Genomic DNA, 18,978 nt, shown 5'->3' on the forward strand with positions numbered 1-18,978 from the left:
AGGGTAAATCGGTGAAAGACTGTTTACACGAAGCAAATTTTCAGCAAACAACGACTTAAGAACATGTTGAAAGATCAAAATTAACAATTTCTCGCTCGTCGTTTGATCGTTTGCTGTGTTTACATGGTACGATTATTGCTCAAATGCGATGGTTAATGCGAAAATTCGAACGATAATTGTTCCGTGTATACCTAGCATTAACATGACCTATTATACCAAACAATTATTGGCTGGTGATCGGGTGATAATCGCTTGGTGTTATGGGGCCTTTGATGCTAAATGGTTATGTACAAGTAACAGAAAATCTGTAAAATCCATAAATAGGAATGTAAACTGTTCATATTGTAATGAATCGACTACAATGCTCATTATGCCCTGACAGCCTGGGTTATAATGTATATAACTGAAGTGCCCCTTTAAGGAGACCAACAACACCCAAGTATTCCCACTGAGACTAGTGCAGCGTACAGTACTTTTTATGCTGAAATCAAAAACCTGCGAGACCTGATTAAGAGTAAATATAGGAAGCAAGATCCACCAACTGCACCAAAACCAGTTTGTTACGACCATCATCATGGATCCTGTAATAATAGCAGGTCCGACAGCCCAGTGTACAAAGTCTTATATACATATATAACTATAACATAATTTATGATTTTTAACGGTTAACGACTAACGATAAACGATCGCAAACAAGATTGTTTATCGTTAACCTGAAATCATTCACCATATTAGAACGATAATCGTTAGTTACGATCGTTACTATGATCGTTTATTCCTTCTGCTCCCAGAAAAACAATGAACAATGTGCCTTTACACTGAACGATTAGTGAAAAAACGTGGAACTTGAGCGAATGAATGTGGAATTACAGCAAACGATTAACGATAATTTTAGGTTCAGATCTAAATAAACAATCAACGACATACAGACGATTTTTCGATCGTTGCCTCCAATTACAAAAAACGATTATCGTTTCAATTCGAATGATTTAACGATTTTTCGCTAGATAATCTTCTCGTGTAATAGGGCCCTTTCTCTTTTTTTTTTTTTTTTTACTGTGCTGCAAAAAGAAATGGGAAACTTGGCCTTTAACCAAGAGGCAGAGGAGGCAGGTTCTGTGTTGTGTAATCTGAGACACCATCCCCTAGAATCCTGAGTTTCACTTTCTGTTATGGGACAGGCTGGCTCCGGTCTTAAAACGAGGGTCTCCCCAAGATGGTATATCAAGTGGGAGATGGATTATGACTCCACCTGGGAGGAAGAGGAAGATGAAAGATACAGGAATCAGAAAAAGAGAAAACATCAGGTGATTCTGGGGAGTCAATACTGATACTTGAAAAACTGTTGGGGCCGGGTATGAGTTGGGTACACTGTCCTCCAATACTGTCATGTAGCTCCACCATATACTCCATGGAGTTTTTAGATCTAACTTGTAGCTCTCTATCTGCCGCCAAACTACAACTCTCACCATGCTGTAGTTTTGCAATAGGTGTCAAAAACTGGGCTGAACTAATATGCAGTTTATACTATACCTATCCAGGAACAAAGGTCAGGGAGATAGGGCGTTCCCGTGTGTGTGCCGCGTAGTGGAATGAAACCTGTTGTTCCCCATTAGCAGCCGGTTCAGTGCAGAGAACGCCCATCTCCATAGTGATTGTGTTGCACTTCTCCAAACATTGGTGTATCAGATAACGGCCGCCTGCTGCACTATTATAAGAAGGGATATTCTGGATAAGGGACAGAAATCTGGAAAAGGGTGAGTAGTTAAAATATAATCTTCTAATAAAGAATTGGTTGCACCAGTTTGTGGCATAGTTTTATTTGCTGCATATTTTTTTTTCCCTCATTGCCGTATCTGGAAGGTGGGTGTGGCTAAAGATTTGGCTGCCCAGGCATGATGAGGGTTGTAGTTTTGCAACAGCTGGAGAGCTAGGTACTCTTTAACCTGCTTTGAAGCAATGAAAATCTGCACTGTGATTGGTTGCTATGGGCAACAAGCCATAAAACTTTAAAGGGGTTTTCCAACTAACAATCTTACCTCAAGTAATAAGTGTTTATTAGCTAGGGCTTTGCTCCAGCAGACCCATAGACAGTGAATGGAGGGGCAGTGCACTCATGTACTCCGCTATCTCCAGCAGTCTCATAGGCAGTGACTATAGAGGGGGGTGCACACATGTACTGCGCTATCTCTGGCAGTCTCATAGGCAGTGAATGGAGGAGCAGGGCACACATATACTGTACTCCACTTTCTCCAGCAGTCTCATAGACAGGGGCAGTAAACACATATGCTTTGCTATCTCCAGCAGTCCCATAGGTAGTGAAGGGTGCCACCATTTTTGCAGAATTTAAGACCCCATTGAATTCTATAGGATTCCTCCAGAATCCACCCAAGGAAGTGGCATGTCAATTCTTTGGGCGGAAAGCGGATCTGCGGCAGAAAATTCTGCTCAGAAATTCTGCAGTGTGAACAACAGAGCAAATGGGACATTGCTCTTCATATTTTACGGGAGGAATTTCAAGCAGAAATTAAGAGAAGATTCTTCTTCAATTCCTCGCCTAGTTATCAGTGTGAACATGCTCTTACATTGTGATTGTCTTCTGACACTTTTTGTTATGTCATTTTTGTAAATACACAGATGTGGAAAACCCCTTGCATTTTTTTTCCCTTTGTCTCCCATGTAGAATTATTTAAGAGATCCAAGATCCATCGCAGCAAGGGACCTCCAGATGTACAGACGTGGATACCCGCAATATGTAAGAACGCCACCTGCACACTGTCAGTGAAATACATAAAAAAGGGAATCCCACTACAAAGATGAACCCCCTAATGGTAGCCCTGTATACAAATCTAATAAAATGCTGACCCCCACAATGCTTACAATGTACTCTAAAACTCTTTAGACCATTTAAATTTTTTTTACATATTACTATATACCTCCTTGTGACAAAAATAAAAAATCAAGTTTCCCATCATTCTGCCTTCAGTGCCCCATAATGAGGATGTAAAAACAAAAGTTTATACATTTTTGCTACTTTATTAAAAAAGAAAAACTAAAGATTCATATATATATATATATATATATATATATGTATATATATAATTTATTATTATTATTATTATTTATTTATTTTTTTCAATTTACATATTCAGAGCCTTTTCTATTACACAACATTAATCTCTTGCCATTCCTCCTGATCATTCTAAACTTTAAATTCAGCTGATTGGATGGGATCTGAAAAGACTCCGCCCCCATCTATATAAGGTCTCACAACTGACAATGTATCAGAGCAAACACCCAGCCATGAGGAGGAAAGAACTGCCTGTAGAGCTCAGAGACAGGACTGTGTGGAGGAGGTACAGATCTGGAGAAGGGGACAAACACATCTCTGCTGCACTGAAAGATCGCAAGAGCACAATGGCCTTCATAATTCTTACATGGAAGGAGATGGGACAACCAGGACTCTTCCTAGAGCTGCCACTCTACCAAACTAAGCTGCCACTCCACCATCACCTGCCCAATACCATCCCTGCAGTAAAGCATGGTGGGGACAGCATCATACAGAAGAGGGACAGGAAGACTGGTCAGGGTGGAATGGAGAAAAGATATTCATAATGTAAACCTGATACTGAGCGCTCTGGACCTTAGACAAGATGAAGACTTACCTTCCAACAAGGCAATGATCCTAAGCACACAGCCAGTACAACACAGAAGCAGCTTAGCTGAGAGGATCTGCAGAGAACAATGGTCAAACAACCCCAAATCCGAGGGCAAACCTTATGGGATTGTAGCCAAGAAGACTGAAGGCCGGACTCACTGCCAAAGGGGCTTCATATAACTGCTCGAAATACTGATGAGGATGGGTGTTTGAAGACTTTCTGAATGCATTGTATATTTCTGATTATGTGAATGTAACGTGTTTCTTTTTTTCCATCTTAGGCAGGCAGAGCAAAAGACACTTTTCCCTTATCGTCAAAAACCCACTGTTTTGGTGGTGGCAGCCATGGTGAAAGAGATTCCTATTACAGGGTAGGTTATAAACCTTTATATCCATCTGTAAAAAGCTGAATTTCGTTAGGAGACGAAGCTGCTTCAGCACTGTCAGCCATAGGAGGTCTGATAAGACAAACTTCTCTGTCACCCGGTCACCCAGAGACTTCTCTCCTCCCGTATTACATCTTCCTAGCTATTGCCAGCAGGTATCTGTAAAACATGATCAATGAGGAATGATGGGAAATTGTATTCCTTGGTGACATATACTGTATAATTGAGGAAGTAGCTAACTTCTCCTCCTTGGATTTCAGTAGAAATGTATATAGTTCACGTATAAAGTTTTGTTTAGGTGGTACCGGGTTCCTTTGTGAATCCATAGGATTTTTACTGAAGTCTCGCCAATGTGCTGGAGGAATTGTGGGGAGGAGGGCACTCTTATTCACACGTTTTGGAGTTGCCCCAAACTGGTTCCCTTCTGGAAAGAGGTGTGGCGCTTAGCCTCTACCTTTACAGACTACCCGGTACTTTTCACTCCAGCGTTCGTCCTCTTGCATATTTCCGACATCCCCCTCAAGACCTCTGCCACCTTGGTCAACGCAGCAAGAGCTTGCATACCCGCCCTCTGGCCCTGTCCTGACCCTTCTCACATCTCAATGTGGCTGCTCATGGTGGAGGACATTAAGCGTATGGAGGATCTTATGACACAGACCACTTCTTCCGGACATGGTATTATCGGGATTAGTTTACTGACACTTATGAGTTTAAATGGAGTTCTCCTTCCTCTACTCCCCCTCTCTTTATTTTCCCCTCTCCCTGCTTGTCCCTCTTTTTTTTGTCTCTTTTTACACTCTTTTCTATGTTCTCCCCTTGTTTGGGCTTTGACCGTTTTTGGATTCGGCTTGTTTCTGTAATTACATTATATGACACTATTTGTTGTAACAATTTTGGGGCCCTTTTCTCTGTTGTCATGCCTACTCATGTAATGTGATAATTGTCTCTTTGTGCCCTCCTGGCACCTGATATTATTATATTTGGAAAATGTTAATAAAATTTTGAATTAAAAAGAAATTTTTGATTTTCTGCACCAAGATGTATTGCTGCATCATAACCTTGTTACCTTTGTGTTCTCTTTCCTAGGATAAGACTAAGAACCTTACTCCGAATTTAGATTTCTACCAAAACAAGGCAGCTTTCAAGCCAAATGGTCAGTGCGGGTCTCTGGGTCATGTGGGAAAGATTCAATCTTGTCATCTCTTTTAGTTATATATGTTTCCCAGAAAGCTACAGAACCCAGCAATATGGCTGCCGCAACCCGGCTTTTTCAGGACACTGAATGGCAAATCTTCTAAGTTATGCAGTTTATCATCCAAATGCTTTAGTGAGTTTCTCTGCTGCGGCCTCTTTTAGATGGATGTAGGTGTTACCTGATCTCTGTCTCGCAGGGGTAAAGATCGAAGAGCTACTTAAGTGGAAAAATGACAAACTGGAGAGGAATCATTCATATATCCAATGGTAAGTTCATTAAACATCTGCCTAGTGACAGGCACTTATGGTGTGTACACATTATTGAAGCCAAAGCCAGGAATGGATTTAAAAAGGGGAGAAATCTCAGTCTTTCTTTTATGACCTGTTCCCTGTTTATAGTCTGTTCCTGGCTTTGGCTTTAAAAATTTGTCAGATTAATCTCTCTGTGTAAACGCACTGTTAGAAGTCATCACTTAGCTTTTCACTTACCCTCATTAGCATTTAGTTATATTGTTAGGCAGTGTTATTATGCCACCTGATCTCCTAAGTAATTATTCCATATTTTTTCACTTTTAAAATCACAACCTTAAAGGCATTGTTCAGGGTTAAAAAAAAAACATGGCCCCTTTCCTCTGGGGACAGCACCACTCTTGCTTGGACATGGGATTTGCAGCTCAGTTCCACTGAAGCGAATAGAGCAATTAAAAATTAAAATAAAAAAAATAAAAAAAACCTGGTGAGGTGTGGGATGCATTTATATTCAGCCGCTGTATTGTGATACCACCAAATAAAATCCAGTGTGATCAATCACCTTCAGGGGACTCTTTATTAGTCATAGAGTCCCCTGTTATGTCCTCTCACTATAACTGTGAATGATCAATCCAAGGAACACACCAGACAGGTCAGGAACTCACTGTACAGGTGAGGGACACACTGGACAGGTCAGAAACACACTGTACAAGTCAGAGAAACAACAGACAGTTCAGAAACACAGGAACACAGGTATGGAACACACCAGACAGGTGCGAGACACACTGGACAGATTAAGGATCACAGGTCTGGAACACACCAAACAGGTCAGGGATACACCAGACAGGTTAAGGAACACAAATCCGAAACACACCAGAAGGGTCCGGGGTAAGGTTGGTGGAGCAGTGTAAAGCATGGCACAACTGCAAACCCACCAAGACATGGCCATCCACCATCCATCCCGGGCAAAGAGAACACTGATCAGAGGAGCGGAAAAGTGGCAAGAACAATGTCATTCCTTAATGCTAGTCATAAGAAGCTCCACAGGCCATATAGCGGACACAGCAAACATGCTGAAGAAGGTGTCTGGTCAGATGAGAACAAAGGTGAACTTTTTGGCACAAATACAGAGCACTACATGTGGCGGAAAACTAACACTGCACATCACCCCTGAAGACACCATCCCCACTGTGAAACATGGTGGAGGCAGCAACATGCTGTGAAGAGGTTTTTCAGCAGATTTATGGAAGATAGTCAGAACTAAGAGGATGGTGGATGGGGATAATTCCTAGTGGAAAACCTGTTACAGGCTGTAATAGACTTGGAAAGTGGGGCAGAGGTTCATCTTCCAGAAGGACAACCACCCTCAACATCCAGCCAGAGCTGCAATGGCCTGTTTTTTTTTTTTTATTTGTTTCTTTGTTTTTTTGTCATAAAGTAGCTAATAAACCCACCCCCCTCTAAGAAGTAAAAAAGGAGTAGCCGGAGCAAACTGCTTGAAAATAGGCAAAGGCCTTTATAAATCCTGCACAATTTAGCCAACATAGTGCAAACACAATCATGCATGTTCCCTTAAAGGGAACCTGTCCCCGGGACGCAGAGCCCGCCTGACCCCCCAGTGGACCCCAGATACTTACCCTTTCCTACAAGTCCCGCTCCTGGAACCGGTCCCGTCAGAAGCCGTGCGCGCTGCATAGATGAGTCCGATGCCCATAGAGAATGACGGCTCCAGTCATTCTCTATGGGCATTGGACTCATCTCTGCTTATTAGCATACAGCGCACGCTCAGCTTCGGGCGCCGATATCTCCGTCCCGGGTCCGGTTCCAGGAGCGGGACTTGCAGGAAAGGGTAAGTATCCGGGGCTGCAACGGGGAGTCGGGTGGGCTCTGCGCCCATGTCCTGGGTGACAGGTTCGCTTTAAAGTTACAGTAGTGCAGCCTCATATCGTCATATTTTTTCTTTTCTTATTTTAGGCTTTTTCCACTACGGGAACCAGGTAAAAATTCAAGTGCCAGACCACTGACCCAGGATGAGATCCAGGTACCTGACATGGATAGTGACCAATTCCTCACTCTAGCATAGCCTGGGGCCCTATAAACAATCAGGGGGCCACTCCGCTAACACTCATTTGATTTGTTTGTAGTAGGGGGGTCATTGGGACGATACAAAATGCCATCTCTGATCCCAGGGCTGTATCAACAGTTGCTGCTGCCTAGGCACTAAACCTGCAGACGCCCCATCTTCACTCACCAATTACCATCATGATTTTCTAGTTTCTGAACATGATATTGATATCTGATCAGTCTTAGGCCACGTTACCACATTTACTGTACGTCAGCACATGCATCCGAAACCAGACCCTCATGTGGTAACCAATAGCCATATGGCCAATAATCCTGGTAACAGCACATGACTACTGGAGAAGAAATGGGAGCCTGGTTTCGGCCACATGCATATAGAAACATTGTCTGAATCGCGTTTTTCATGGTAAGAAAATGCTTAAAACATAAACAAATTTCCACATTGAATCAATGATTAGAGCCGTCTGCATATTCTCTGACGGAATTCTCACCACAGGATTGGTAGATTGGTAAGTAATAGCTACAGGCGTCACACCACCGCCACACCAGACCTGAACAATACTGCCATAATGTGACTGGATAATACTGCCACAACAGACCTAACCAATACCACCATACTGTGACTGGATAACACTGCCACAACAGACCTAACCAATACCGCCATACTGTGACTGGATAACCCCACCATACCAGACCTGACCAATACCACCATGCCCCGCCTCAAAAAGACCCCAGATTTACCTGCAAGTCTAAGGGGGGTGGGAGAGTAAAAGAAAAATTAAAACAAAAAATATTTGTTTCCTTCCCTCTGCTCCTTGGGGCTGCCACCCTGCAAGATGCTGTCCTAGGCACCCGACCACAGATGCCCTGCCTGATCCCCTCATTACTGCTGCCTTACTTCTCTCAGATATTGCTAAGTTATAAAATGCTTTCTAGATGATGCGGGGAGACACAGACGCCATGAGGAGGCTTCTTGAAGCGTACAAGCTCATGCTGCAATTTTACGGCATTGAACTCCAGGATAGCATAACTGGGAAGGTGAAGAGGGCGAAGAACTGGGAGGAAAGATTTTATAACCTAAACAAGTAAGTGTACGTGCTGTGTATTATGTGATCAGGACAGGAGAGGCTGCAGGTTGTGCTCGATGCAGCAGAACGCATGGCCCAACCCGCTATAGGGAAGAGCTATATGTCCTTTCAGCCATCCTCACCCTCCTTTTCTGTCACCTCCCTATATATACAGACAGTATTTTTCTCTCTTTTTGCAGCCACAGCCACAATAACCTGCGGATCACCCGGATCCTGAAGTGTTTAGGGGAGATGGGCTATGAACGCTTCCAGGCCCCTCTTGTCAGGTTCTTCCTGGAGGAGACCTTGCATAATGACAACCTACCCAATGTAAAAATGAGTGCTCTGGACTATTTCATGTTCACTGTGAAGGACCAGCAGGAGCGCAAGGGGGTGGTGTACTTTGCCTTCTGTGCCTGGACAGAGCGCAATTCCCCAGAATCATTTGTCTGGGGGCCTGTGGAGACGCTTCTAAGTTACAGAAATGGGAACAGGGCTAGGAGTGAGCACAGGCCTACAAGTGGCAACAAAAAGTACAGCACACACCACCAATCCCATCCCAGACGTGAAGACTCTTTACAATTTTAGGTTGACTAGCGACCATTCACTTCCTGTCCGCGTGGCCAATATTAGAGGACGTGTTACTATGTTCCAAAGTAGTCACAGGATTTGTCTGCTGTACAGGTGACTGCCCCTCCACGCCCCCACTTAGGAAACAGGACATGTGAGAAGTTTGTAGAGGTTTGTACTTATTAGTTTGATACAAATAAAGGCGAATTTTAGCCAAATATACTTTGATTACTAAGGCTCCATGACTTGTGTGGCCAGATAGCTGGATAGTTCTTGCTATTATTTAAATGCATTGTTATTGGCCGCACGTCCTTTTATTTAGACAGAGAGCTGTGCGGCCGATAGGGCTGATCCCTGGTTCTCTTACATGGTTCCTAAGACTCTCATTACTGATATTAGTTTAATGTAAAAGGACCATTACATATTGGGAAACCAGGGTTCAAGGGGAACCACTGTTACTGAACTCATCTCTATCATCGGTGCAGAAGAGGTCGGTATGAAACATGCCTTCATCACCCTAGACCACCAGGGATCTTACCATGAATTACCTGCAGTACAGTTATGCTTCCCTAGCTTGTTTCGAAGCGATCTGAGGCAGGTCATTTACTTGGAAATCTTCGCCCAGCCCCGTAAACCACACAGAACCTTTTGGATCGAAAAATCAAGTTCAATTTGGCTGAAATAAGTACTTCGTACGGGACCGCGTGGAAATCCACGGCCGTGAGTTTCAACATTTCCGTCCTCAAACAATGGTCTTGTTCATTTTTCACGGCGCCGTATACGATCCTGCCGTAAGCTCATACGTAGTGTGCATTGTGCGGGTGTATATCGTATACTTTCAAGCGAACGCATCAACCTCAAAACTACGTGCGTATATTCGCGGTTCACACTACGGACTGATTCATACGCAGTGTGAACATAGCCTAAAAGGGTTTGCCTCTTTTGTATCTTCGTTGGATGTACAGGAGGCCAATCCATGCCCTCGCTAGTAGCCATATATAATATAAACAGAGTTATTTACAAGTGCTACTACTTCTTCCAGAGTATAGTACAAAGTTCACCACACCCTTCAAACTTTTATGTAAAATAGGAATTTCTGATAATGACTAATAACAGAGAACAACGGCGTACACACACATATATATATATATATATATATATATATATATATATATATATATATATATAATTTATTTTTTTTCCCCTCTTAATAAAATAATGGCTAATAACAGGGAATAACAGTGTATACACCCTCTAGATACAGTCCTGTAATAATGGCTGATAACAGAAAACAGTGAGCAGGAGCAGTATATAAAAACATAATAAAAACATTCCTTGACATCCAGTGTCCCACATGCCAAATTTTGGATCAAAGGTTGAGATGTTTGGACATAGACATAAAGGACAGACATTTACTTTTATTATATAGATTATAGGCGTTTTCCAGGACTTTCCTATGGCCTGTGCTCAGAATAGGCCACTAATATGTTATCAGTGGGGTCCAACACCCACCACCCTCCATGCTTCATGCTCCATAAAAGCCACATAGGTCCTTAAGGTGCCCCTCATAGTGCCCACCACAGATGTCCCACCATAGTGCCCACCACAGGTGCCCCATAAGTGCCTGAGATGTCCTATATCGTGTCAGCGCTGTAGGCATTTATAAGCAATAGAAAGTGATACCCATGGCTGACATTTGCCAGATTTAAAAATGAAAGGAAAAGTTTTTTTCTTAATATCTGCAGTGAGAAACTCACGAATGTCCCACCATCCAGCATCACAGGTAAGTACATAGCTCTGTGAAGATATAGCAGAGCTGAATTCTGGCATGGGCTGAGAGAAAATTTTACAAACCCACTTGCCGGATCTGCAGCGAGTCTCCTTGCTGCGTTTTTGCAGCGAGACTCGCTGTAGATCCTGGCCCTATACTTTCAATAGCAGAGAAATAGCGATCATGCGGCCGGGGGCTGCGGAGCTGCGGGCGATCGTGCGGCCGGGGGCTGGGGGGCTGCAGGCGATCGTGCGGCCGGGGGCTGCGGGGCTGGGGGCTGCGGGCGATCATGCGGCCGGGGGCTGCGGAGCTGCGGACGATCGTGCGGCCGGGGGCTGGGGGGCTGCAGGCGATCATGCGGCCGGGGGCTGCGGGGCTGGGGGCGATCGTGCGGCCGGGGGCGATTGGGGCTGCAGGGGGGCCGGGGGGTGCAGGGGGCGATCGTGCGGCCGGGGGCTGGGGGCGATCGGGGCTGCAGGGGGGCGGGCAGGATATACATTACCAGGTCCCCGCTCCTGCTTGCTTCGGCGGCTCCCGGCACGTTCCGCCCGGCCAATCAGTGCGCTGCCCCGCCGCAGCGCACTGATTGGCCGGGCGGGCCGTGAAGACACCGGGAGCCCCGAAGCAAGCAGGAACGGGGACCCGGTAATGTATAATGTCCGGCGGCCGGGGGGTTAATGGGGCGGGCTGCAGACAAAATCGCAGCAGGGATGTACATCCCTGCTGCGAGTTTCTCTGCTATTGAAAGTATAGGGCCAGGATCTGCAGCGAGTCTCGCTGCAAAAACGCAGCAAGGAGACTCGCTGCAGATCCGGCAAGTGGGTTTGTAACCTTAACCACATATAACATTGACAGCTATACAAGAAATAAGTACATGGGTGGGGATATCCATAAAACATATTCAAGGACCAGACAGAAAAATGTATACATATACAGTGGTACCTCGGTTCTCAAACTGCTTGGAACTCAAACTGTATTTTCAAAGAAACTTTGCTTTGGTTTGTAAACTTTTGCTCGGTTCTCAAACACTTTTCGGGCCCCCAGTCTTGAAGTAGTCGGTATCTGAACGTTTTTGCGATCGTGGATGGTGGGTTGTACGTGGTGAGTTTATCAGTGGAGAGGCTTCACTTACAGTACAGTGCTGTATAAGACTGCTGGAGTGCATATACAGTACAGTAGTAGTACAGTTAGTGCACCACCATCTCCCATCCTGTACTCTAAAAGACTGCTGGAGTGCATATACAGTACAGTAGTAGTACAGTCAGTGCACCGCCATCTCCCATCCTGTACTGTACTGTATAAGACTGCTGGAGTGCATATACAGTACAGTAATAGTACAGTCAGTGCACCACCATCTCCCATCCTGTACAGTACTGTATAAGACTGCTGGAGTGCATATACAGTACAGTAGTAGTACAGTCAGTGCACCACAATCTCCCATCCTGTACTGTATAAGACTGCTGGAGTGCATGTACTGTACAGTAGTAGTACAGTCAGTGCACCACCATCTCTCATCCGTTACAGTGCTGGGATGGGGGGGCACTATACAGTAAAGGATGAGTGAGAAGTTAGTGACTACTGTACTATAATTGCTGTTTTTTTCTGTTGCTGTTTCTGTTGCTGTTTCTTGTGTATAATGTCCTGTACAGTATATAGAGCTGCTCTGTAATGTACTGCAGGGATTACACTGGGCACTATACAATGTAATATGTGGGTACTGTAGGTAATTATTGGTGGGTGCTGGAACCAATTAAACACATTTACATTATTTACTATGGGAAGACACTGCTCGGTTCTCAAACTGCCTTTATGAACCAATTAAGTTCGAGAACCAAGGTACCACTCTACATTGCTGTATAAGCTATATCTCACTCAAGGAAAGATGTGTGACAGCCAACCCTATAAGTGCCTGAGATCAGGGCCGTATTTGCCACTAGGCACCCGTGGTCCGCAGAGAACAAATAATTTTTTTTATAAAAAAAAAAAAAATTTGACCCCCGCCGCCATAGACACCGGACCACGGGTGCCTTGTCCGGGGGGAGGGGGGGAATTCGGTTGTCGGGTCCGGGGTGCAGCTTCCGTCACAGGCCTCTATCACAGGCCGGAAGCTCACAGCTGCAGCCCCGCGATGCCCGAACAGCTCTCCTGCTCGGCGCAATGTCGTCACGTACGCCGAGCAGGAGAGAGGAGTTCGGGACCGCGGGCTGCAGCTGTGAGCTTCCGGCCTGTGATAGAGGACTGTGACGGAAGCTGCACCCCGGACCCGAACCTGGATTTGGGGGGGGGGCTGCCCCTGCCCCTGCCCCCAGCCTGCCCCTGCCCCCAGCCTGACTCTGCCCCCAGCCTGCCCAAGCACCCAGCCTGCCCCTGCCCCCAGCCTGCCTCTGTCCCCAGCCTGCCTCTGCCCCAGACCCCAGCTTGCCTCTGCCCCCAGCCTGCCTCTGCCCCCAGCCTGCTCCTGCCCCCAGCCTGCCTCTGCCCCCAGCCTGCCCCTGCCCCCAGCCTGCCTCTGCCCCCATCCTGCTCCTGCCCCCAGCCTGCCTCTGCCCCCAGCCTTCCCCAGCCCACAGCCTGCCTCAGCCCCCAGCCTGCCCCTTCCCCCAGCCTGCCTCTGCCCCCAGCCTGCCTCTGCCCCCAGCCTGCCTCTGCCCCCAGCCTGCCTGAGCCCCCAGCATGCCCCTAGCCTGCCTCTGCCCCCAGCCTGCCTCTGCCCCCAGCCTGCCCCTGCCCCCAGCCTGCCCCTGCCCCCTGCCTGCCCAAGCACCCAGCCTGCCTCTGCCCCTGCCCCCAGCCTGCCCCTGCCCCCAGCCTGCCCCTGCCCCCAGCCTGCCCCTGCCCCCAGCCTGCCTCTGCCCCCAGCCTGCCTTTGCCCCCAGCCTGCCTCTGCCCCATCCCCCAGCCTTTCCCAGCCCCCAGCCTGCCCCAGCCCCCAGCCTGCCCTTTCCCCCAGCCTGCCCCTTCCCCCAGCCTGCCTCTGCCCCATCCCCCAGCCAGCCCCAGCCCCCAGCCTGCCTCTTCCCCCAGCCTGCCTCAGCCCCCAGCCTGCCCCTGCCCCCAGCCTGCCTCTGCCCCCAGCCTGCCTCTGCCCCCAGCCTGCCTCTGCCCCCAGCCTGCCCCTAGCCTGCCTCTGCCCCCAGCCTGCCTCTGCCCCCAGCCTGCCTCTGCACCCAGCTTCCTCTGCCCCCAGCCTGCCCAAGCACCCAGCCTGCCTCTGCCCCTGCCCCATCTCCCAGCCTTCCCCAGCCCCCAGCCTTCTCCAGCCCCCAGCCTGCCTCAGCCCCCAGCCTGCCCCTGCCCCCAGCCTGCCCAAGCACCCAGCCTGCCTCTGCCCCTGCCCCCAGCCTGCCTCTGCCCCAGCCTGCCTCTGCCCCAGCCCCCAGCCTGCCCCTGCCCCCAGCCTGCCTCTGGCCCCAGCCTTCCTTTGCCCCCAGCCTGCCTCTGCCCCATCCCCCAGCCTGCCTCTGCCCCCAGCCTGCCTCTGCCCCCAGCCTGCCCCTGCCCCCAGCCTGTCTCTGCCCCCAGACTGCCTCTGCCCCATCCCCCAGCCTTTCCCAGCCCCCAGCCTGCCTCAGCCCCCAGCCTGCCCCTTCCCCCAGCCTGCCTCTGCCCCATCCCACAGCCTTCCCCAGCCCCCAGCCTGCCTCAGCCCCCAGCCTGCCCCTGCCCCCAGCCTGCCTCTGCCCCCAGCCTGCCTCAGCCCCCAGCCTGCCTCTGCCCCCAGCCTGCCTCTGCCCCCAGCCCCCAGCCTGCCTCTGCCCCCAGCCTGCCTCTGCACCCAGCTTCCTTTGCCCCCAGCCTGCCCAAGCACCCAGCCTGCCTCTGCCCCTGCCCCATCTCCCAGCCTTCCCCAGCCCCCAGCCTGCCCCAGCCCCCAGCCCTCCCCTTCCCCCAGCCTGCCTCTGCCCCCAGCCTGCCTCTGCCCCCAGCCCCCAGCCTGCCCCTGCCCCCAGCCTGCCTCTGCCCCCAGCCTGCCTCTGCCCCCAGCCTGCCTCTGCCCCCAGCCTGCCTCTGCCCCCAGTCTGCCTCAGCCCCAGCCTGCCTCAGCCCCCAGCCTGCCCCTGCCCCCAGCCTGCCTCTGCCCCCAGCCTGCCTCTGCCCCCAGTCTGCCTGTGCCTGCCCAAGCCTCCAGCCTGCCCCTGCCCCCAGCCTGCCTCTGCACCCAGCCTGCCTCTGCCCCCAGCCCGCCTCTGCCCCCAGCCTGCCTCTGCCCCCAGCCTTCCTCTGCCCCTGCCCCCAGCCTGCCTCTGCCCCCAGCTTCCTCTGCCCCCAGCCTGCCTCTGCCCCCAGCCTGCCTCTGCCCCTGCCCCCAGCCTGCCTCTGCCCCCAGCCTGCCCCTGCCCCCAGCCTGCCCCCAGCCTGCCTCTGCCCCCAGCCTGCCTCTGCCCCCAGCCTGCCTCTGCCCCCAGCCCCCCTCTGCCCCCAGCCTTCCTCTGCACCCAGCCTGCCCCTGCCCCCAGCCCGCCTCTGTCCCCAGACCCCATCTGCCCCTGCCCCCAGCCCCCCTCTGCCCCTGTCCCCAGCCTGCCTCTGCCCCCAGCTTTCTTAGCCCCCAGCCTACCTCTGCCCCCGGGTACTCCCCAGCTGCCCGCCTGCAGAATAGTTGTGGTCGGAGAAGTCTTCATGATGCTGCGACAGATGGAGAAGAAAGCAAAAAGTGATTGACGGCAATTGGAGAAGACGTCACATGTGAGTCATTAGTAACTGCACTGTAATCACTTCTATAGTGTGCAGAGACTGTGTACCATTGGTGTCTAAATGGGTCAGTGTATTGTTTGTGGTAGTGTACTGACACAGCCTAGCAGTCCCTACAGTACACTAGCGCAAACTTTTAAACTAGGACCCAACTACAACAGCTGCAGGCACTACAACTCCCAGCATATCCTAATGGGCTGCAGACTGTCAGTACATGCTGGGAGTTGTAGTGCCTGCAGCAGTTGTAGTTGGGTCTTAGGTGCATTATGCACTGGATGCTTTGTGGGTGATCAGAATAGATAGATCTGTGGGGGCTCAGTACAGGGAAGTGACCCCAGAACATCACTAATAGGGGATAGAACAAAAACATCTACCCCTATCCCCTATAAGTGCTGTTCTGGGGTCACTTCCCTACATTGAGTGCCCACAGATCTATGTATTCTTATATGCCACAAAGCATCCAGTGTATAATGCACCTAGGACCCAACTACAACAGCTGCAGGCACTACAACTCCCAGCATGTACTGACAGTCTAAAGCCCTCAGGACATGCTGGGAGTTGTAGTACAGTGTAGACAGATGTATTGCTGGACCTTCAGGGCTGATGTTTTCACCCACAGATTGCAGACACCAGGAGACTCTGCACACACTGATTTATTATAGGGTTGTCCTCTCAGAGACTACAACTCCTAGCATACCCTGAGAGCTGTATAAATGGAGGGATTTGTCACAGATACAGATGAATCCAGGAAAGGAGCAGTTCAGCATGTCGTGTCTCACTGGTTCTATATTGGTGGGCCCCAGGTACCCCAGTCCAACACCGGACAGAAGCGGTCCCCAAACTAAGATGTCCCTAGGTCCCTGACCTTCTTCCTTTCTCCATCACGTCTGTTTGATGAGAACAGCGGGCACAGAGCGGCACCCAAGTGCCAGGTTATATACCGTGCATGTAACCAGCCAGTGCCGGGGGGGGGGGGGGGGCGCCTCAGTATGCAAAGTGCCTAGGGCAGCATGAACTCTAAATACAGGCCTGCCCGAGATGACCACCATAGTGCCCACCATAGGAACCCCATAAGTGCCTGAGATGTCCTTCTTAGTACCCACCACAGGTACCCCATAAGGGCCTGAGATGTCCCTCATAGTGCCCACCACAGGTGCCCCATAAGTGCCTGAAATGTCCCTCATAGTGCCCACCACAGGTGCCCCATAAGTGCCTGAGATGTCTCTCATAGTGCCCACCACAGGTGCCGCATAAATGCCTGAGATGTCTCTCATAGTGCCCACCACAGGTGCCGCATAAATGCCTGAGATGTCCCTCATATTGCCCACCACAGGAACCCCATAAGTGCCTGAGATGTCCCTCATGGTGCCTATCACAGGTACTGCATAATTGCCTGAGATGTCACTAATAGTGCCCACCACAGGTACCCCATAATTGCCTGAGATGTCCCTCGTAGTGCCCACCACAGGAACCCCATAAGTGCCTGAGATGTCCATCATAGTGCCCACCACAGGTACTGCATAATTGCCTGAGATGTCCCTAATAGTGCCCACCACAGGTACCCCATAAATTCCTGAGATGTCCCTAATAGTGCCCACCACAGGAACCCCATAAGTGCCTGAAATGTCCATGATAGTGTCCACCACAGGTACCCCATAAGTGCCTGAGATGTCCCTCATAGTGCCCACCACATGTACCCCATAAGTGCCTGAGATGTCCTTCATAGTGCCCACCACAGGTGCCCCATAAGTGCCTGAGATGTCCCTCATAGTGCCCACCACAGGTACCCCATAAGTGCCTGAGATGTCCCTCATAGTGCCCACCACAGATACCCCATAAGTGCCTGAGATGTCCCTCATAGTGCCCACTACACATACCCCATAAGTGCCTGGGATGTCCCTCATAGTGCCCACCACAGATACCCCATAAGTGCCTGGGATGTCCATCATAGTGCCCACCACTGGTACCCCATAAGTGCCTGAGATGTCCATCATAGTGCCCACAACATGTACCCCATAAATGCGTGAGATGTCCATCATAGTACCCACCACAGGAACCCCATAAGTGCCTGAGATGTCCATCATAGTGTCCACCACAGATACCCCATAAGTGCCTGAGATGTCCATCATGGTGCCCACCACAGGTGCCCCATAAGTGCCTGAGATGTCCCTAATAGTGTCAACCACAGGTACTGCATAATTGCCTGAGATGTCTCTAATAGTGCCCACCACAGATGCCGCATAAGTTCCTGAGATGTCCCTAATAGTGTGAACCACACGTACCCCATAATTGCCTGAGATGTCTATTATAGTGCCCACCACAGGTACTGCATAATTGCCTGAGATGTCCCTAATAGTGCCCACCACAGGTACCCCATAAGTCCCTGAGATGTCCTTCATAGTGCCCACCACAGGTGCCCCATAAGTGCCTGAGATGTCCCTCATAGTGCCCACCACAGGAACCCCATAAGTGCCTGAGATGTCCCTCATAGTGCCCACCACAGGTACCCCATTAGTGCCTGAGATGTCCTTCATAGTGCCCACCACAGGTGCCCCATAAGTGCCTGAGATGTCCCTCATAGTGCCCACCACAGGAACCCCATAAGTGCCTGAGATGTCCCTCATAGTGCCCACCACAGGTACTGCATAATTGCCTGAGATGTCCCTAATAGTGCCCACCACAGGTGCCCCATAAGTGCCTGAGATGTCCCTCATAGTGCCCACCACAGATACCCCATAAGTGCCTGGGATGTCCATCATAGTGCCCACCACAGATACCCCATAAGTGTCTGAGATGTCCCTCATAGTGCCCACCACAGATACCCCATAAGTGCCTGGGATGTCCATCATAGTGCCCACCACAGGTGCCCCATAAGTGCCTGAGATGTCCATCATAGTGCCCACCACAGGAACCCCATAAGTGCCTGAGATGTCCCTCATAGTGCCCACCACAGGTGCCCCATAAGTGCCTGGGATGTCCATCATAGTGCCCACCACAGATACCCCATAAGTGCCTGAGATGTCCATCATGGTGCCCACCACAGGTGCCCCATAAGTGCCTGAGATGTCCCTAATAGTGTCAACCACAGGTACCCCATAATTGCCTGAGATGTCTATTATAGTGCCCACCACAGGTACTGCATAATTGCCTGAGATGTCTCTAATAGTGCCCACCACCGATGCCGCATAAGTTCCTGAGATGTCCCTAATAGTGTGAACCACACGTACCCCATAATTGCCTGAGATGTCTATTATAGTGCCCACCACAGGTACTGCATAATTGCCTGAGATGTCCCTAATAGTGCCCACC

General features: G+C 49.7%; 1 protein-coding gene across 1 annotated transcript; it reads left to right on the forward strand.

Moving 5' to 3' along the window:
• The first annotated feature begins 1,663 nt into the window (after nt 1-1,663).
• LOC138772997 (opioid growth factor receptor-like) lies at nt 1,664-9,434 on the forward strand. Its single transcript, XM_069953853.1, has 8 exons — nt 1,664-1,757; nt 2,684-2,755; nt 3,940-4,029; nt 5,131-5,197; nt 5,436-5,505; nt 7,462-7,528; nt 8,506-8,654; nt 8,837-9,434. Exons 2-8 carry the CDS (start codon nt 2,729-2,731, stop codon nt 9,222-9,224), a joined length of 858 nt encoding a protein of 285 aa, XP_069809954.1. The 5' UTR covers nt 1,664-1,757; nt 2,684-2,728; the 3' UTR covers nt 9,225-9,434.
• Nucleotides 9,435-18,978: the final 9,544 nt, after the last annotated feature.

Source organism: Dendropsophus ebraccatus, chromosome 14 (genome assembly GCF_027789765.1).
Source record: "Dendropsophus ebraccatus isolate aDenEbr1 chromosome 14, aDenEbr1.pat, whole genome shotgun sequence".
NCBI classification, from domain to species: Eukaryota; Metazoa; Chordata; class Amphibia; order Anura; family Hylidae; genus Dendropsophus; species Dendropsophus ebraccatus.